The 22,243-nt window shown below is 40.3% G+C and overlaps 1 protein-coding gene across 4 annotated transcripts in view; it reads left to right on the top strand.

The window, feature by feature from the left end:
* The window catches only part of MYO16 (myosin XVI), a 530,197-nt gene that overhangs the window by 401,767 nt on the left and 106,187 nt on the right, over nucleotides 1-22,243 (top strand). For all 4 annotated transcript variants that reach the window (XM_030856764.2, XM_060288080.1, XM_060288082.1 and 1 more), the window contains exons 26-27: nucleotides 1,807-1,887; nucleotides 2,164-2,369. In XM_030856764.2, the coding sequence (XP_030712624.1) occupies nucleotides 1,807-1,887; nucleotides 2,164-2,369 (287 nt within the window). The remainder of the gene's footprint in view (nucleotides 1-1,806; nucleotides 1,888-2,163; nucleotides 2,370-22,243) is intronic.

Here is a 22,243-nt window from a genome sequence, read left to right on the forward strand (position 1 = left end):
GACTGAAATGTTTTATGTTTATGAATTCAGTGCCCAGTCGTAGCCCAGTTTGTTTTGCTTGCCTTTATAAAAACTCTGAAAAAATGAGAAATATGGTTGGGAAGGTGTCCAGGACAATCAATCTTAGAAATTCAGTCACTGTAGCTTGCTGAACTGCATTTTAACTTACCAATTAAAATAAAAGCATAATTAAAGTCAACTGTATTATAGAAGAATGGCAGAAATGTGTGTAGTGTATTAGAAGTGTGTGTGTGTGTGTGTGTGTGTGTGTGTCCTCCTGAGTGTGTGTGTATATGTTTAGCCATTAGACCCTAGATTTAAGGGTCCTTTGATATAGTTGTTCCAGAACTGGACCATCACAGGAATTCAATCTCACTGCATATAAAATGGCATCTTTTACATAAAAAAGACAAAGTGTTCCCCTTGTAAAGCTCCATCTCTATTCCTGGTGGTTTCGCTGAAACTTCTGGCCTTTCCTTTCGCAGTCACCCTGGAAACCATGAGCAAGAAATCGCCACACACCTCCAAACTGTAATTTTTAACCTTAATTATTAAACATTACCAGGCATAGATGCCATTAGTCTTTTCCCTGAAGGACTGCAAAAGCGAGATAATTCACAGCAGTTCCTCCACCCGGAAAGGGAAATTGAGTGATCAATTTCAAGGGATGAAGATTTATTTATTATGATTTTTCCTTAAGTGTTCCATTCCTCTCTTCCCTCCGAGGGTCCTCACCCCTGCACACCCATCCCTGTGACCAGCAGGGTAGCCATCTACCCACCCTTCAACTGAGCATCACGTTCGGCTTTGTGTTTGTAGAAAACAAGTTGATCTTAGACCAGTCGCTTCGTTTTCCATTCCCTTGTCAGTTACAATTGATCTTTTCAGCTTGACAGTTCATCTCGACGGAAGGAAGTGAGCTATTGCCATGATAGCAATAGCACCATATTGACAAGGATGTTTCATCAAATTTTTTGTTCTATCGAGACCTTTTATTTTAAGATAAATGATTTTGGATCGATAGATCTGTTGGTCTCAGTCTGTGTGATTTCGTGAAATGTAATAGTACATTAGTGGCTGAGGTTTCTTTTAACCCCTGGTGGGATTTAATTAATTACTTTCTGCCTTTCGTTCTTCACCCACTGGCTTCATTTTCACTGACTTCTTTTATCTGCATTATTATTTAATCTTTGCTACGTATGAATTATTTTCTTTTAAGAGCTATATGTAACTACTTATCGAAGAAAACAGTCTACTGTCATTTTTCACAGGCAAGTAATTTACTAACCCCTTTTAGTCATTAAAAAAGAGAAAAAGAAAAGGAAGGGAAAGAAAAAATGAGTAGGACACTGATTATAGTTAAACTTACGGAACAAACCAGTGATTGTTAAAACATCCAATCTTTGTCATGTAAAATATCCATTGTATCCTTTTACCGCAGAGTAAGCTACATTTCATGATAAACATGCACAATTAGTAATACAATCAGGATACCGGGGGAGTTTACTGTACCACCAAGCAAGTCAACATCTGTCTATTCTCAAATGAAAGTAGATGCAGGTTCGTGACAGCCATGGACTTGAAAGCTACAGAAATGGTTACTTTACATGTAGTTGCCCATTTTTCTAGCTCGTGGTACCATTACAGAAAATCATTTGTTTTAAAAAAACTGATTTTTATAGTCTGTTTTAAATCTACATCTGCCTGTAAGTGAGTTTATATGAATCAGAGGGTTCATTTTTTTCCCTCTAAACTGGAATTTAGTAAAATAAACCTGCTCACCCTTTCCTTTTGTTTTCATTACAGTTATTAAAAAAGAAAGGAAATTCTACATTTCTTCAAAGACTAGAACGGGGAGGCCCGGCCACCATTGCATCGCAACTCAGGGTTAGTGAAGTTTTCAGATTTCAAAAACTTCCATTTTGATTATATCAACTGTAGAGGGTTTACATGGAATTCTCCTCCATTTTCAGCACTTAAGGACCTTCCAAAAAGTAAGCATACACACACACACACACACACACACACACACACACAAAGCAAGTGAATGCATAATAAATAAGAATCATGGATTGAAGATAAAGATTTTTATTTAAAAATTGCTTTACCTTGTCAGTCGGTGTCCTCTTTGGGGAATCAGTTGTGCTTTACTTCTCTCCTTAGAAAACTCTGACGGATATTACTGGAAAACTTCAGAAGTGCACTCCACACTTTATTCATTGCATCAAGCCCAATAACTCGAGGCTACCAGATACTTTTGATAATTTTTACGTGTCTGCTCAGCTGCAATACATTGGGGTCCTGGAGATGGTGAAGATCATCAGACACGGATACCCTGTCCGCCTTTCCTTCTCGGATTTCCTGTCAAGGTAGGTTCTGCTCTTGTGTCCACTGTTCCCAGGACCATGTTGATGATATTGTAGCGTGGATCTTCTGTTTTCTTTTCTGGCATTTCTTTTATTATTCATATTCTTTTACCCTGAGTAGACAAAATACTGTGGGAAGCAATGAAATACGCTGACAAAGCTTATATAAAAAGTTACTGGGCTTCCCTGGTGGCGCAGTGGTTGAGAGTCCGCCTGCCGATGCAGAGGACGCGGGTTCGTGCCCCGGTCCGGGAAGATCCCACGTGCCGCGGAGCGGCTGGGCCCGTGAGCCATGGCCGCTGAGCCTGTGCGTCCGGAGCCTATGCTCCGCAATGGGAGGGGCCACAATAGTGAGAGGCCTGCGTATCACAAAAAAAAAAAAAAAAAAGTTACTAAACTTTACTGCAGACCCGATAGCTTGGAAACAATTTTCGTGTTCCCTTAAATTTAGGTTTCCTCGGATTTAAACATTTATAAAATTGTTGCTTATAATATTGACATAAAATTATAATTTGATATAAGAAACTAAGTATGTGATTATTTTCTCCTTTTATATGTATGAACAAATTTTTTTTAGGTCAAGTGTCGGCAAACGGCATTCATGGGCACATCCAGCCCACTACCTATTTTTTGTAAATAAAATTTTATTGGAATACAGGCAGTGAAAATAATGAGGATATCTGTTTTCAGGCAGTCAAACAATAAAAGGGAGGATGGGCAAAAAGGAAACAAGAAAGTATTTGGTCATCTTATATAAAACCATGAAATTTAAAAATAACATTGACATAAAGTAATATCAATATTACAAGTATAAAATCTAGCATTTATGGTTAAAAACTAACTGTACAAATAGTATGGAGAAATGTGTTAGGCAAACCATTCAGCTAAAAAAAAGAGATTTTAAGGTTTTGTTGACCAGAAGTTCCATTTGAGCCACTGGTTTGAAGAAGCTGCTGAATTCAGGCAAAGAAATCAACCAAAAAACTGAAATCAGCAAGTCGGAAATAATCAGGACAAAGGGTTCGATATTTAAACTATGACTAAAATTCTACGTTTAATTTGTATCACACTTGTTTTTCCGGAGGATAGAAGTAGCATCTGTTTATTGTGTATTTTGGTAAATTTCACAAAGACACAAAGAAGAAAATCAACATCCTATGAGCCATTCATTCTCAAAGAGCTGATAGACAATTCAGAAGGGAGGAGATAAAAATCCACCACATTTCAGGATAAAGTATCTGGAGAATGAATATGTTTAACCTGCAGAGTGTATCGTGCAGATAGACAAGATAATTGTGTTTAAAAACTTAAAAGATGCTAATTCATGAGCTCATAGACACACTGTCTACTATTTATAGGGGAAAACTGCAAAGTTGGGCGTTACACAGGGATACATTAAGAATTAATATGTACTGAATATAAGAATTAATTTGTGCTTTTGTTGAGTAGGGATGGTGGTGTCACATCACTGCTTATTGTACATTAAGAGGTGTCTGGTAGGGACAGCTCTGATCTGCCTCTTTCTGTTCCCTCAGTGGACGTCCATTTAGAGTCTCCAGAAATGTTTGGTCTGTTATGAGTATATATTTCTCACACTTTACAGTTTAAGTATTAAAAGTCAGCCTTCCCACCCCTTTAAGTCCAAGTGGTCTTTGATTCAATGAGTTTAAAACCTGCCCATAAACAAGTTTAAAGTAATAGATTCCCACATTTACTCCGGACCTTCTGAATGACAGTCAACAGAGAGTGGGGTCCAAGGACCCCCTGGTTTGTCTGATGGGGAGGGGTGTGGTGCTGTTATTGCTGGCATCATACGGTCTCAGAGGGTCACCATCCTTGATAAACTGTAGTTCACTCAGCAGCGCTGACTCCCTTCCCAAGCCGTGCTGAGAATCATGGTTCTGCAACGTTAGTGTCCATCATAGGCTTGTTAAAATACAGATTCCTGGGCGGCAGCCCCAGAGTTCCTGGTTCAGTCGGTCTAGGTGAGGTCCGTGAATCAGCATTTTTAGCGAGTTCCCAGGTGATACTGATGTTGCTGGTGTGTGGACAACCTTTTGAGAACTACTGCCCTAGAACATCTACTCACTTGGGGATTACATCTTTGTTTGGTTTTGTTTTTCCCCAGGCAAGGGTTGAAAGTAGGTGAATGACTTGATAAGCAAAGGGAACTTGTCGAGGATGCAAAATCTCAGGCATTTACTGAATTAAAATCTGCAAATCTGTTGAGATTTCCAAGTGATCCGGATGCAGTTTCAGAAGCACTGTGAGTGGATTCCTGCACTGGATATTAAATAGGGTTAATCTCACCCTATGAATATTTTTTAAAGTGCATTCAGTGCATTTTCTGCTGTTTATTTTGTTAGAATGTCTTCGACTCATGGAATCAAAGAAGCTTGGCATTAAAGTGTCCCTCAGAGTTTCTCTGGTATAATCTTTAGTAGCTGCATGGATCTTCCTTACAGCTACTCCAACAGGCAGTCACTTGAATTGTCCTATTTTCCCAGAAAAGGGTGGAGAACATGGCTGTGTGTGTACATGTGTGTACATGTATGTACATGTGTGTGCAGGTTCCCAATATTATATATCATAATAATTAGAAAATAATTTTACCTTTGTTATTTGTATTTGTCTAGTTTGACATATATACATATATACCTACCAGAATTTCTTATCTCTATTACAATAGTGTATGCAATGATTATCTTTTAAAATTAAGTACAGTCTTCCATATATATGCATTTCTTGCTTTACTCTGACTTCTAGGCAGAGGCCACGTCTTATTCAGTCACAATACCTGTGCGTTTTGGGTTTTGGTCAATGTTTTAGGAATGAAGCTGGCATTGGGGATTAATAGCTGTTCAGTGTAAAGTAACGTTTCTCCATAACAGAGACGATAGATGCACTATGTTTGTTGAAAAGAATAGTGGGGATGGGAAATGATACTTTTCGGTAAATCTCTGCTTTTCTTTAACCAGCCCCTTACGCAACAGGAGATGTGATTTCAATTTATCATCTTTATTTGTAATTGCACATTAGTAGAAATGGAATTATTAATGTACTTCAGTGGGAATTTGTCACCGTCACTCTTACATAAAGGATGCCTATCTGGAATATTATCACAAAAACACTGATCTGTAGAGAGATTATCAGCTTCTACAGAACTTGAATAAAACACAATCCACACATTGTCACATCAACAAGTAATGTATTTTTTCAGAAAGCTCATCAGAACCTTGAAATCCCCCCGGGCAATCAAGCTTCGTTGTATAAACACAGCCTCGAGGTGCGATTTAATAGTTTTGGTTGCCAAAATATCAGATAACAGTTCCTATGTAAAACATTTCTTTTCTGTTTGTATCACCTTGTCTTAACTGTTAGAGAATAAAAACCAATCAAACAAATTACTTTGTTTAGTTTACAAAGAGGAATATGGTTACCACAAAAATGCTGGACAAAGAGGAAAAATATGTCCAGTTTTGAAACCAGCACCTACTCATCTCAACAGCATTTATCGCTTCTGAAACCCAACATGACAGTAAATGTGGATAATGGGCAGTTCTGCGGAATCTGTAGGTGGACGTGATGGTATTGCAAATTCGCTTCCTGGTATCCTGGCTTTAATAACTGTCCATCATTCTGAGTCTTCCTAATCAAAACCGGAGAATTGTGTTTGTCGAGAAATCCTATTTTGATTAAATGAGAAGCATGCTTGTTGAATTTTTTCCCTAATAGCATCAATAGTTTCTGAATGGGGTAGTAAAAATGCAAGTTCCTATCTCCATGGCAAGAAACCTCACAAGTTTGGGTATATGAGGAAGAAGGAAAGGAGCAATAGAAGTAAATTATTATGTGCAAATCATGATACATAATTGGATCACCTATTGCCGTGGACTGAATTGTTCCCTCCACAAAAGCTCATACATTGAAGCTGTACCCCCCAGTGTGACTGTATTTGGAGATGGGTTCTATAAAGAGGTAATTAAGGTTAAGTGAGGTCCTAAGGGTGGGGTCCTGATCCAATAGGTTTGGTGTCCTTATAAGAAAAGTCACCAGAGAGCATGTCCTTCTTCTCTACTATCTGAGGATGCAGTGGAAAGGCAGCTGTCTGCAAGCCAGGAGGAGACCTTGGTAGAAACTAACTGGCCCACACCTTGATCCTGGACTTCCCAGCCTCCAGGACTGTGAGAAAATAAACTCCTGTTGTTTAACCCGCCAGGTCTGTGGGATTTTGTTATGGCAGCCTGAGCTGGCTGCGAATACCTGTGTTCGTAGGTGTGTGTTGATATGGTCTCAATGGGTAGCGTAGCTGGACAAGTTATGCTGGGAAGTTTTTGGGACTTTGTTCGTATTATGTGCTACTCTTGCGCTAATGGGAAGAAGTCTAGTTTACATGCACATGTCATGTGACTTAAAAAACTTGTGTCTTTGTTCATGGAATCATATTCTTTCTATCTCTTTCTCTATTTACTCAATGGCATTTACTTGATATTTAAGATTCACTCAAGCATCCTCTCTGTTGAAAAGTCATTTATAAAATCCCCAATTGGTTTGTGTCTCTTCTCTAAGCTTCAAAAAGGCCTTAAGTGTTTTACTTATTATTTGCTCACTGGAAATACTCATTTATGTGAATATGTAACCACTTAGCCACTAGAGAAGAGGTTAGCAAACTATAGCCACCAGATCAGATCTGGCCTGCCACCTACTTTTGTATGACCCGAGAGCTACGAATATCTTCTACATTTTTCAATTGTCAAATGTTAAATGGTTCTATATATACCTACGTAATCTCCTCAAGTTTGCCTCTTGGCATACAAAACTAAAATATTTCCTCTCTGGCCCTCTACAGAAAACAACTTGCACCCCTGTCCTAGACCACATGCTCCTTAGATGAAGGCAGGTATTATTGCCTGTGCAGATGCTAACATAATGCCCACCAGCCGTCATCCTTCTGGGTCCAAACTCTATGGAACTGAACAAAAAAGATCTGACATCCTCTTCCATTTCAACAACTGTCTCTAATGTTGGACGGATTCTTCAGTTTGTGAGAATTTTTCTGATGGCATTGTAAAAGACAAACTCTCACCAATACCATCTGTAGAACATAAAATTCCAAGTCAGTGGCTTGCAAACAACGAAGGTTCCTTTCTCTTCTACATTATATTTGACTGTGTTTAGGAGTTGCACACCTAAGCTCGAATCAGCTCTGATTTGGGCCTCTTTTTCATGATGCACCCCAGGGTTCAGGAATAGCCCAGATCTAGGACATGCCCTTTCTGTGCTGGGGGAGAAGAGACATGGCTGAGTGGCTGCTACAACTTGTGCTGAGATGCAGCATCTGTCACTCTCTTATATTCCATGGGTTAAAGGCAGTCACATGGCCCAGGCCAACATCAGTGGGGTGGAGAAGTGTCTTATTCATGGGAAGTACCCCAGAGCACGTAACAAAGAGTAGGGGTGTATACGCTTCTGGCTCGGTTAGCAGTTGCCCCACAACTTAGTGGCATAAAACAGCAATGTGTTATTTCTCCCAGTTCTGTGGGTTAACTGGGCTTAGGGGGGCATTTCTTGCTTTGGGTTTCTCCATCCATTGCAGCCATACAGCAAGAGGTTGGTGTCAGCTGGGCTGGATGGACAAGACGGCATCTTCATCCCTGTGTCTGGTGTCTGGTTGTTCCTTCATGTGGTCTCTCTCTCCAGCAGAATAATCTGGACCTCTTACCTGGTGGCTCAGGGTTCCAAGGGGCAAGGAAGGAAGCTTGCAGTCCTCTTACAAGCTGGGCTGGGAACTAGCACAGCATCACTCCCCCTGTATTTCATTGGTCAAATCAGTTGCAGACCAGCTGAGATATTTTCACTGGGAAGCAAGCAAGTGGCCAACTTTGGGACAGGCTACCAAGTCTTCTTGAAGGGAGAACATGCAAGTAATTGAGAATGATGCCTAAAGCTCTGCCTATGTGCACCGGCACTGAATCGAATCTCTGTAGACAGAGTTTTGGGTGAAGTAGAAGAGAATAGCTTTATTGCTTTGCGAGGCAAAGAGGGACACAGCGGGCTTGTGCCCCTCAAAAACTGTGTGTCCCAACCTGGGAGGATTTGGTGAGGAGTTTTATAGCAATAGTCAAAGGGCAGGGTTGCTGGTAAGATGCAGGGTGTGTAGGGCCTGCATTCCTTTAATCTGGCCTCAGATTAAAGGAATGGCCTGATGGGCTTGTGAGGTTCCTTTAATCCGGAATGAAGAATGCTAACATCTTCCATTTGTTGGGGGTTTTAGTTCTGTAAAGCACTCAAAGATACCATTATGTGCATCCCTTGAGGCGGAACCAGGACCCTGCCCCAAGCCTGTGCTATTGATTCCTGACTGCTCCCCACTTGTCTCTGCATCCCCTCCCTTCCCTGATTAGCAGCTGTTTGAACCTCCCCCTTGGAACTCAGGGAAGGTCATGGAGGCCGAACAGAGAGGCTCCCGTGCCCAGGAGCCCCATAGGGTCTTGCTCGGTTTCAGGAACAACAAAAAAAATTTCGATAGTCATGCCTATACCTATGAATTGCTATTATATCATCCTTCACCAGTAAGTGTATGTGCGTTTGGTGTGCTGTAATACCAGAATTTTTTTTTTTCCAAACTATAGAATTGAGGGAAAGAATAATGTGAGGGAATGATGATGAAACAGTTTTGAGGTGTCTTTAAAGGTAAGGTACCATGCCTGGTACCTTGCATGGCACTGTACCACCGTTTTCAAAGCTTTCTTCAACACCCTGTATGCTTGTCACATTATAATTATCATGGCTTTTTAATGGTCATCCAAGCCTGGGCCAGATATTAGTCCTTTGTGTCTCTACTCTTCTCGGGTGCTAACCTTCTAAATGTTCGTCTTTTTCCAGATTTAGAAGGGACATCTTTTGGAATCTAGCTGTGGGTCTTGGGTGGCAAGTGTGGAAGGATCACATCATTCATCTGTGGACTTCTTTGTGGTTGGCAGGGGAGAGCAAGACAGCATCACCACGGGGAGAGGTTGACCCTTTAATGAGGCGCCCTTATGTGGAAAAGACAGAAGGGCTGGTCCAATAAAAGCACCCCAGGGACTGGTCTTATGCTTGGCAAGGTGAGGGCACGTGATCTGTTTTGAGATTGTTACTGGATGAGATCCCTCGCAGAAATAGTAGGAGTCATTTAGCTTGTTTAAATGACACAGTTGTCGCTGAAAGGCCAGGCTGTGAAAGAACGTAGCCATGATGTTAAATTGGGTGCGGGGAGAGGGATGAAGGGACACACTTCAGCTGATTGGATTAAACTAATGGGCAGTAGCCGCCCAGCCCAGCAGAATCACAGCTACAGATCTGGGTTGGAATCATCGAAAAGTTTTCTTTGTTCCTTGGAAGTGATGTCAGTTACTGTCAATACATCTTTTTTTTTTTTTAATACATCTTTAATAGAAACGTGAGTTAATACGTTCGAGAGCTGTTAAATATTCTAATTCAACTGGCAAAGGATACATTTTCTTCTGGGTAATTTTGCCAAGTCTCAACGTATTCTTCCTGCTAAAACCACTCTGCAGGGCTGGCTGGTTGTCTAAGGTTTAATGACATTTGGAAGGAAAGAGGGCCTGCTACTTTTCAATGAAATATAAAATAGGAAAGAGAAGTATAATAGATTCTCGAAGCTATTTCAATTTAAACATAATTAAGTATCTTTATTGGGAATTTGTTATACTGTTCAATGGATTAGGAATCATAAATTACCCCGTGATCCACTCCAGACATCTGAAAACTTTTTCTTTAAGAGACCAAATAGTAACTATGGTAGGCTTACAGGCCACAAGGTCGCTGACTTACGTATACTCAACTCTGCCTCATGGCAGAAAGTAGCCATAGACAGCAGGTCAACGAACGGGTGAGGAGGGGTTCCAATAAACTTTGTTGGCAGAAGCAGAGGTGGGTGGTTTTGACCCAGGGGTACCTAACCCTTTATCTAGTCCCACCCCTCCTCTTTCTGATAGATTTGGGGGACATTTTTCCATAGAAAGGGGGACAGATGATGAAAGGTGACGATGTTTGCTTTCGTACATGCATCGTTGGGCTTCCATCCTAATTTCTACTCTGATAAGCTGGATGGTCTGCCATGACAGCATTCATTCACTCATTCCTTCACCATTCACTTCTTCATTGTTATTCATTCACTCTTATTTTATACTAGCATTTTGTGGAATCAAAATGCCATTATGCCTTTAATTTTTAAATTATAAGTTATGTCAGGGAAAACATAATCGCAAGATGACGTTGCTTGCGGGGGCCAAACCAGTTTTAAATAATGACCTATAAGTTGCTTGTTTCATGATCATAAATCATTTAATTCTGTTTATCGGGCAACAGTGTTATGTAGTGGGATCATTAGTATATGATAGTTTTCATTCATGGTATCTAAATGGTCCTCATAACTCAGGAGTCGACAGAGCAGCTCAGGTCATCATTAGGACTTTTGAGGGGACCTGATTCGTATCATTTTTCTTACCCAGTTCTTGACCAAAGTGAGAAGACAAAAATCATCAAAATGTCATCTTTCTTGCACGTAAAGTCTAGGATGAAGGACACTGCTTGGTGTGAGAGGCAAAGTGTCTGCTAATAGAACCCCAGAATTAGGCAGAATTGCACACACAACCCCCAATTACGGACAGTTTGGGCTCAGGCAGACCTCCCAATGAGGGATGCTGTTCAGGCAAGGCTGGAGAAGGGAAGGAAGACAAGCATTCCTTTGCAAGCAGTTTGTTCGCAAACAGCTGAGAATCCCCTGTTGTTTTGTTTTGTTTTCTCTCCAGAATTACCAGTTAGATTAGTCAGTCACTTCGCCTTCCCTCATGGATTGTGAAGAATTAGAGAGTGACCCAGAGTGTCATCCTACCTCCATGTCTAAGGAAACATCAGAAAAGAAGAGGCACCGCCCTCTGCATTGTTTTGTGTTCTGAACCAGAGGACGCATCCAGGAAGCCTGCTCTTGGGGGGACGTCTGAGTCTCTCAGAATATTCTCCCCCATCTTCATGAGCACCCACTGCTTTCTGATGGATCTTTCTGGGACCACTGAGAAGCAATATAGATTTTTGTACCCAAAGATTCTGCAGTGGGCCAACAGTGCATTACTTTAATTGATTTCAAGGCCACTCTGTATTCAAGACTATAAATGAATTTTATTTCCCATCCCCAGCCCGTCCTGACACATTGTCCAACAGAGCCCATCAGGGATTCTGCAACCAGAATAAATGAAAATATTAAAACAAAAGAGCAACTCAAATATAAAATCCCAGTGGCCTAAATATTCCCAAACTTGACTATGAATCTTCTTCCGTTGTTAAATTCCCAGTGAGAAAAGAAAGTTCAAAGATTAATACGTCTTATAAATTCAAGTCCAGAGATACTCAGTTGCAAAGGAACTGAAATCCCAAACCTGATTATCTTGACTTTCTGAATTAAATGTCCAAAATTCCATATGCATATGAAATTACTATTTCAGAAGCATTCTTTCCATTTTTCTAACTTGACTCAGACTTAGCTAAAAAGGTTCCATATGTCTTGGTGGAGCTGGGGACTCTTCAGTGTAACATTCTGAGCAGTTAGTCATTATATTAGTCTGTTTGGGCTGTCGTAACAAAATACCATAGTCTGGGTGGCTTAAACAATTGGCATTTATTTTCTTACAGTTCTGGAGACTGGAAGTCCAAGATCAAGGTGCCATGGAGACAGAAAGAGACAGAGACAGAGAGAGACAGAAAAACTCTCTCTGGTGTCTTTACTTCCAAGGATACTAGTCCTGTTGGATTAGGGCCCCATCCTTATGAGCTCATTTAACCTTAATTACCTCCTAGAGGCCCTATAGACGAATACAGTCACATTGGGTATGGGGGCTTCAGAATATGAGTTTTTTTGCGGGGGGACAGAAACATTCAGTGTGTAGTAGTCATCTTAATGATGTGACTAATTTAGCTCTCTTTTGTTGTGTATATCACTGCCAAATCGCTTATCAATTTCACATCAAGTCCAGTGAGTAAATACTAACCATAAGGTTATTTGGATACCAATGTCATACACACTAAATTTAGAACTAACATACACACTAAATTTAGAACTATTTCCCTAGTCCTAGAGCAGAATATTACAGGAAGAATTATTCTAGAATCTAATATTTTGTGTTGCCAGAGACAAGGGTGATCATAATAGTATATTGACCAAGCCAGGGCATGTTTAAGAGTGAAATGGGGCCACTGTTAATAATTTTGACAGAAATACAGGTATAACCTGGGACTGTCCCTGGCAAACCAGGACATTGGTCACCCGAACTATCTGTACCCTGCACTTAACCTTCTCATGAGTTTCACTGCATTTCATTACCAGGAATCTTTCATCTCTGTCATTCCCAGTAGATTATAAGCCCTGTTAAGGAAAACCTTCCACTATATGCATGTAATAGGTGGCCAACAAGCATTTGTTCAATAAGCTAATAACGTTTTAGTTTTCTGTATAGTTTTATAGTTGAGCTCTACATCGTGTGTCCAAGATGTAGTATTCATTGATAACCTATGATGCGTTCCTAACTCAAACCAGCTCTGACTTTCAAACTACCTTAAAATACATGGTTTCATTATACCTAAACATTTCCTTTTCTTTTTGGCCGTGCCACGTGGCATGCAGGATCTTAGTTCCCCAACCAGGGATCGAACCCATGCCCCCTGCAGTGGAAGCACGGAGTCTTAACTATTGGACCGCGAGGGAAGTCCCTGAACGTTTCCATTTTAGGGTAGCCATTTAAACGTTAGGGTGAGATAATGATCCCGGTCTTGCCTTTGTCACAGTTTAATAATATTCTCACTCCTCAAAAAGCCCTGAGTCACTCTCTGAAATTCCTAGCCATGACTGTACAATAATTCACGGATTCGTGCTCTATATTGATTTTTTAAATGGCTTTCAGTTGACGGTCCTTTCTTTGGTCTTTGAAATGCTTTGTTAACTGAAAGTACTCTCTGTTTTACTGCAAGGGGAGGATCAATTTATTCAGTAAAAATATTTTTAGGAATAAAAACATCACAATAGACACTGGATTGATGATCTATGTTTAGGGGAGAAGCTGCTGCTAACTAAGAGTAAGTTACAAGTCGGGCTGACCCATTTAATACTATTTCCACATATACTCACTTGAATCATTCACTACAACTACTTTATTGTGAGACCCTATTACTTAAACCTGAAAATTTACTTCTGTGGCAAGTTAATAAATATTGAAATTATGTGAAATAAAGATTTCTACATTTAGTAGAAATCAATTTTGAGATAAAAGTAATTTGGTTTATTATTAGGAAATCCTTACTATTTTTTAATCCATGGTTTTAAAAGTACGGTGATGACGTTGTGTTTTTAAACTAATATTCTTACAGATCTCTCTCCACTTAGGACCAAAAAAAAATCCCAGGGTATTTCTGTACATCATTCTCAGCTATTTTCTTCACAGCTGTCAAAAATGGGATAACTTATATTAGGAAGGAACTTATAATGTATTCAAAACAATGAAGTTTGCAGGAAAATGAATCATGCAGAGTGACCTGAAAATTATCAATGCACATAGCGAGGGACTCAAGAAGAAAAAGATTTTAATAGGAATGAAAAGCCTTCTCGACAACTGACAGATGGTTAGAGATGGGGCAGTGTGACTTTTTTTCCAGCTCTGATCATCATGACACTAAAAATCAGAGTCCCACTCAAGAACTAGAATACCAAATGTGGCACTCAGCAAAATTACGCCCTCCCCTTTCTTTGAAGAAACTTCTATTAGATCTCTACAAAGCTGAGGAATAGAAGTAGTCATTTATACATTAGGTTTAATAAAGCAATGATTATTTAACAAAATAATAAAACAAGAAAGCTATATCTATACATTTCCCATTAGAGATCACCTACCCATCATTTCCAGATTGAGTTTTACAGATTTATCAGGAAGAGACTTATTAAGAGGAGTCATTCCATGGCTATTTAAAACTCTGCTGCTCTTGTCCCAGTGAAAGATGTATTTGGAGCAGGTACAGATGCAAGAGAATTTACTTTCTATGCCCGATACACCTCACTGTCAAGACCAGCATCGACAGCGCAGTCATCTTCCTGCACTTGAACATCCGAGCGTTGTTTCATTAGGTACTTTTATATGGTGACTTCTCATTCGTTATTGTGTTTTGATCCTTACTCCAAATAAAGCGTACACTTGCTGATAACAGGACCTGCATTTCCCCAGCGCGTAGCCCAGCACCCTTATTCATGGCAATTGACTGACAGCCTCATCCAGCAGCAGCTTCTGGGTCCTAGTTGTGTTTCTTGTTTCATAGTATGGGTTGGACCTGCTTAGTGAATCCACTCCTGGTGCACGCCCGCTGAGAATGGGTCATTTCTTCATGCCATGCTGTAAAGTACCTTAGAAATGCAGTGTCAAAGGCACCTTCTCCCATCCCAACTCTTATTGGGATAGGAAGTATTGGAATAGAAAAGATCTGGAATAAAGGAGTTTGGTCTTCCCACTCTACCAGGATATCGCCTTACAGCCTTACCTAGATGGAACCTTAGTGACATATACAAGTGTCCTCTCATAGATTGTGTCCCCGGCACCTAACACAGGGCCTGGTACGAGGCTGGTGGCTAATAACTATGCTGTTGCTATTGAAGTGATTAATAAATCATTCAAGCCATTTTGCAGGGAATTTTCTTCCTCTTTATGCCTCCACTAACGTTTATAAATTCTGTGTCACTAAACACACACACACAACACACGTACGCACACCAAGCACTTGTCAGACCAGATTCTTTAAATCAGTACCTCTCAACCATGGCAGCTCAGTAGACTCACTGGGGTTTAAATCTTTTAAAAAGTACAGATAGCTGTGTTGGGGCCTGGGCAGTAGGTAAGGTTGTCAGATAAGACACAGGATACCCAGTTAAATTTAAATTTTAGATAAACAACCAAAGTCAAATCCATTTTCCTTGTTTTTTTTCCATCAAGAGGAGATACTCCTCTGGTGTTTACTTACATACAAACTAAATATCAGAAGAAGCGAGAACTTTGGTTTCTATCGTAGGCGTCCAGAACAGATTTTTTGTTAAGTTTCTCTGAATTCTTTTCATGAAGATGAATTTATTTATTTCTAAAAAACTTTTAACAGTTTTAATAAACTATGATTGACGTACAATAAGCTGCACCTGTTTTTTCCGTTTAAAAAAAAATGACAAGTTTTGACCTAAACCTACATCTCAGAAACCATTTCACAAATCAAGATGGTGAACCTGTCCATCGGCCCCAGAAGATCCCTCCTGCCCCTTTTGTAGCCTCACCTTCTTACCCATCCCTGCTTCCTCATCCCCAAACAATCAATGATGCTTTTGTTTACTAAAAATTCGTTTCATTTTCTGAAATATTTTGCAAATGGCATCATAAGTTGTGTCCTCTTTATCTGGCTTCTCTTGCTCAGCATAGTAATGTTGACATTCAACCATGTAGTTGTGTGTCATCAGCGGTGTGCTGGGCTGTATTTCTTTTTAATGTTCACTCACCTGTTGATAGGTATTTAGGTTGTTCCCAGTATTTGGTTATTACCAGTACGGCTACTATGAACACTTGTGTCCCAGTCTTTACATGGACATGTTTTCATTTTGGCGGTGGAGTTGGGGGTAAAAATATGGGAGTGGAATGGCTGAGGCATATGGTTAGCATACGTTTAACTTTTAAAAATACTGCCAAACTCTTTTCCAAAATGGTTGTACCATTGTGTATTCCCACCAGCAGGGTATGAGAGTGCCAGTTACTCACATCCTCTCTAACACTTGGTGTGATCAGTCATGTCATTTGTTACATTCTAATGCGTATAAGCTGGTATCTCATTGTGGGTTTACTTTGCATTTCCCTGATGACTAATGATGTCAGCCATCTTCCCATGGACGTGTTCGCTATCCATACACTTTATTTGGTGAATTTTCTGTTCAAATGTCTTGCCTAATTTTTCAGTGGGCTGATTGATTTTTAGACTTCTTTATAGGTTCTGAAGACACGTATATATTAAACATTTAATTGGCACACATTTTCTCTAAGATTGTGTCCTGTCTTCTACATTGTGAAAAAGATTACATAGAATTGGTGTTAATTATTCTTTAAATATTTGGTAGAATTTACTGGATACACCATTTAGGCATGGAGATTTCTTATTTGGGAGGATTTTAAGTATGAATTCAATTTATTTAATGGTTCTCAGGGTAACTAGAGAAGGCCCACGCACAGCAACGAAGACCCAACACAGCCCAAAATTAATTAATTAATTAATTAATTTTTAAAAATGAGTAAAATTTTAGATTGTCAAAAAAAAATAGTTCTCAGGGTATTCATGCTGCCTAGTTCATCTTGGTTGGATTTCAGTAATTTGTAGTTTTTAAGGAGTTGATCAGATTTATCTATAAAGAGTTGTTCGTAACATTCCCTTACTACACCTTTGATATCTACAGCGTCTGTGACGATATTCTCTATTCTGATAACTTTATCTTCTTTTTTTTTTCTTCTTTACCAGTCTTGCTAAAGTTTTATCAATTTTATTTATTCAAAGAACTAGCTTTTGATTTTGATTATTATTTTATGTTCAAATACTTCCACTGATTTCATCTCTTATATTTATTATTTCTTTCCTTCTGCTTGCTCTAGGTTTATTTAGTTCTTTTTTTCTCCAGTCTTACAGTAGAACTTTAGCAATGTGAAATCTTTCTTCTTTTTGAATATAAGCATTTAATATGAATTTCCCTCTACTTGTCGAAATATCATCACTGAGCTGATGATGAGTTTCCCACATTCTTCCAGTAGCCACTGGCCTGGAATCCAGGGAGCTATAAACCCAGAAGTTGGTATTGGTGCAAGTGGAAACAGCTCCAGGAGAAGCCCTCTACTCCAGGCTCAAGGGGCAGGACATGAAACTAGTAAAGATCCAAGCATGTGGAAAGGCACTGTTTTTATCCCCTCCAATCTCTCATGCCTCATCTCAAGCAGGCCTGTGGCAGAAGGCTCATAGGCAGCTAATTCTCTGAGGGAGGGGAACTTTCTTCCCCAGTCAGAAGAGCTCCCAGGAGGGTGGGATGAACCCCTATTGATCTCCTCTCTTTCCTGTCAACCTGCAGCTCAGCCCCAGATGCAGGCACAGTCAAAGGGATGCACCGTGGAGGGGATAATAAAGCCCCAGACTTCAGGCTGGAAGACAGGAAAGGGGAGACTCAAGGAGCAAGAAAGTGCTAGTGAGACTGGGAAGGAGGGGGAGCCCTGGAAGGTGACACAATAAAGCCTTTTAAGAACCCAAGGCTCACCTCCAAACTATGTGTGTGAGGATCACAGATGTATTTCCCTTTTTTTTTCCATTCAATTTATTTTTTATAGACTATATTTAGAGCACTTTTAGGTTCACAGCAAAGTTGACTGGAAGATAAAGAGATTTCCCCTATGCCCCCTGCCCCCCCCCACATGCACAACCTCCCCCATTATCAACATCCCCAAGCAAAGTGGTACATCTGTCACAATAGATGAACCTGCATTGACACATCATTGTCACCCAAGGTCCATGGTCTACATGGTTCACTCTTGGTGTTGTACGTTCGCACCTTCATTTTTCAAAGATATTTTTACAAGTTAATTGAGTAATTCGAGTATGATGCATCTTGGAGAAGTTTTCTTCGTATTTCCTGTGCTTGGGATTCAGCAAGCTCCTTGGATCTGTGAGTTTCTTGTATCTGTGAGTGTGCAGCTTTCAGTAAATTTGGAAAAATTTTGTCCATATTTTCATGGAGGATTTTTTCTTTCTCACCTACGATTGCCTCTCATTTAGAATCTCCAATTACGTGTGTAGTAGGTCCTTGAAGTTGTCCCACAGATCACTGATGTTCGTCTCTGTTCAGTCTTCTTTCTCTGTGTTTCATTTTGGATAGTTTCTGTTGCTGTGTCTTCAGGTTCGTTAATCTTTCCTTCTGCAGTGTCTAACCTACACTTAATCCAATCCAATGTAGCTTTTGCTTCAGTTGCTATAGTTTTCATCTTCAGAAGTTCAACCTGGATCTTTTAAAAATCCTTCATGCTTTTAACATATTTCATCTTCATTTTAGTATATATTAGTCTACTAATGCCATTATCTGCCATTTCCAGGTCAGCGTTGACTGGTTAATTTTTCTCTTTATAATAAATCATATTGTTCCCCTCCTTTGCATCCTCGTCATTTTTGGTTACATACCAGATATTGTGTTAGTTTTTCAGGGGTACGTATTTTTGTATTTCTGTAAATATTCTTGAATTTTGACTAAGAAACAAGTAAGTCACTTGGAAAAGTTTGTTGTTTTGAGTTTTTCCTGGCACGCTTCGTTAGTTAGAACCAAACCAGTATGTAGTCTGAGCCTAATTACTTTATCCTACGGATGCAGGACAATTGAGTTCTCTTTCCAGCGCCCCATGAATTGTGGAATTTTTCACTCTGGCTGATGGGAGTAGCCCAACCTTCTTCCCGTCTTTGCCGTGAGGATGGTTCCCTCTCCTCCACTTGGGTGGTTCTTTCCTGGGACATTGGTGGTTTATTCACATGTATGTGGTGGTCAGTATTCTGCTTGAGACTCAAGGGGGGCTCTGAGGATCTCGGGACTCTTCTCTCGGTACAGCTCTGTCTTCTCAGATTGTCTGCTCTGTGAACTCAGGCTGCCTTGGCATCCCTCATGTCCCAGCACCATCTCCTCCACTCGGGGAGAGCCTCAGGCTTCACCTGGGATTCCTCTTTGAACCACAGCCTGGAGCCTCCCCCCATGAAGTAAGCTGAGGGACTCTCAGGGCCTAACTCATCTGTCTTCCTGTCTCTCAAGGATCACTGACCTTCATTGTCTGGCGTCCAGTGCCCTGAGAATCATTGCCTCACATATGTTGTCCAGTTTTAAATTGTTTGAGGATGGCAAGTAAAACGAGTCCCTACTCCTCCATCTTGACTGAAAGCAGAAATTTATAAATTGATTTTTTATATTGGATTCCTACTGGATGGGCCTTTTACCTATTAAATTTTTCCTGGGCTAGGTTGTGAGCACCTATAATCTATTCTTACAACAGAGAACTTCCTAAAACGAATGGTATTGTTTGAAGGCTTGTATTTTTTAGGTAGTTTTTGATACTCTGGGTAATAGTAGACTTTTCTCCTTTGATCTTCCAATTATGTATACCAACTTTTCCTAAACAGACTTGTATCTCTGTAGAAAAATTAACATAGAGCAGCTGGTATTTTATAAAATGATGATTCTAGACAAGAGTTTGGATAGGAAGTGGAGGTGAATACTATATTTGCTTGAATGTGCCTGGGATTCTAATTAAGCTAAAATTAAGCATGTTACAAATTGTCCAGGAAGCTGATGACTTTTTTCTTATTCTTAGAGAATTCATGGGTTGGAAGTTTCTATGACCAAAATGGCTAGAATTGCATATTTATGTGCACGGCCCTGAATAGACTTAGGAACATTCTACCCGACACCCTGTGCCAAAAAATAAAATGATTTTGACTCAAGAAAAAAGTTCCACCTGCTTTGCCCACAGTAGAATTTTGAGAGTTAGCAGGAAATCTCCCATTCTCTCATTGATGATCTACCAGTGCTTTAACCTGGGGAAACCCTGAGACATAAAAAGATCCTAAGGTATTTCAAAAATTAGTAAGTGACAAGGGTAGATACCTTTCACTTACATTTCTCATGTTATCTCAGAAATCTTTACAGCCATTACCTGAAAATATTGCTATAAGCATTTATCAGATCAAGAGTAAGACTCAGGGCTTCCCTGGTGGCGCAGTGGTTGAGAGTCTGCCTGCCAGTGCAGGGGACGCGGGTTCATGCCCCGGTCCGGGAAGATCCCACATGCCGTGGAGCGGCTGGGCCCGTGAGCCATGGCCTCTGAGCCTGCGCGTCCGGAGCCTGTGCTCCGCAGCAGGAGAGGCCACGACAGTGAGAGGCCCGTGTACCCCCCACCAAAAAAAAAAGTAAAACTCAGAAAGTTAAGACTTAAGCAAATGCCTCTGGCCTTTACTGTGTACTATTGCCGTTCCATTTCAGTGGTCTGGGAATATATAAACATACATATGTAGCATATATAGTATAATATATAGAATACTAACAATAATTGATCTGTTTCAAAGAAACAAACAAAAAACCTAATCAAGACAGGCCTTGAAAGGTATATATATATATATATATATATATATATGTGTGTGTATTTATTTTATATATATATAAATAAATGAGTATTGTACATTCTTTCCTCAGGATTTTCATGTTATACATTCATTTACTTAAAAAAATAAAGTCTTCACGTGAAGCTGCAGGTACATCATTCATTGACGTATTTAAAATTAAGAAACGTAGCAATCACACATGAAACCTGACAAAGTGCAGTGTTACATGATGCCTGTACTTCATTTCCCCCGAAGGTTATTTTATTTCTTGCCTTAAATCTTACCCAGGACTTCTCTAAAGACCTACAAGCTTGAATGCTCAAACACATCTCTAAAACGGTTTTCCATTAGAGTTAGTATTGAGTTCCTACAAATGACCTGAGGCCCTGCTAAGTGTTAAGGATAGAAAGATGCATGAGTCTTGCCCAGATCTGAAGTTCCTCCCAGGTAAGTTGGGGGAAGAGACGCAGGAGATGGTCCTGGGGTGCTGTCAGAGCCTATAAGTAAAGCCCGTTACCCCCCCAGAAGGAATTCCAAGAGGACTCTTGAGCGATGATGGGAAACAAGCTCGCTGCCAGAGGTGACGGAGGAAATCCCAGACTTAGAGGGAGACCTGAGGATATGATGTGAACAAAGGGAAGGAGGGAAGAAGCATCAGAGGGCGTCTGGGGAAGACATTCTCATTGCAGTAGCCTAAGTGCATTAGGGAAAACGACAGCTGAGAGGAAGGCAAGAGCTGTGTATTTTAGGTACAAACTTGGAATTTATCCTGTAGCTAATAGGCACTAAATGTTTAAAACCATGTGATACTGTGGTTTCATTCCCCTTCAAGCTAGGTCAGGGGTTGGCAAACGATGGCCCACGGGCCACATCCAGTTGGCAGCCTGTTTATTAAAGTGTTTTTGGCACCTGGTACCCCATTTGTTTACGTGCTACCTGTGGTTCCTTTCACATTACAAAGGCAAGATTGAGCCTAAAGTATTTCCTGTCTGGCTCTGTACAGTAAAAGTTAGCTGGTCCCTCCCTGAGCTAGACTTCTCCAGCACACTTCCTTCACCTGACACTGGACCAGATCATTGTTTTGGGGCAAGATAATTGTTTGTCATGGTGGCTGGCCTGTGCATCGTAGGACATTTAGCAACATCCCTGGACCCTACACACCGGATTCCAGGAGCTCTCCCCTCCCCACTCATGACATAAAAACATGTCTCCAGACATTGCCACATGTGCCCTGGAGGACAAAACCACTTCGGGTTAAGAACTGTCTCTGTGGATAAGCATCAAGGTCCTACTGTAGAGCACAGAGAGCTATACTCAATATCCTGGGATAAACCATAAGAGTATGAAAAGAATATGAAAAAGGACGTATCTACGTGTATAACTGAGTCACTGTGCTGTACTGCGGAAATTAACACAACCGTATAAAGCAACCACACTTCGATAATTTTTTTTAAAAAAAGAACTGCTTCTCGTAGCTAGGTTTTAGTGAATATGACCTTAGCTAAAGTTGAAACAGTAGGAATTTGAGGGAACTGAAAAGACAGATGTGGGGAAAAAAACATATTTTGGATGTGGAAATAGCACCACTTAGTGATTATAAACACGAGGCTTCAAGCAGATGAGCATCAGGGATGACGTCTGTA

The sequence above is a fragment of the Globicephala melas genome, chromosome 18, assembly GCF_963455315.2.
Source record: "Globicephala melas chromosome 18, mGloMel1.2, whole genome shotgun sequence".
Classification (NCBI taxonomy): Eukaryota; Metazoa; Chordata; class Mammalia; order Artiodactyla; family Delphinidae; genus Globicephala; species Globicephala melas.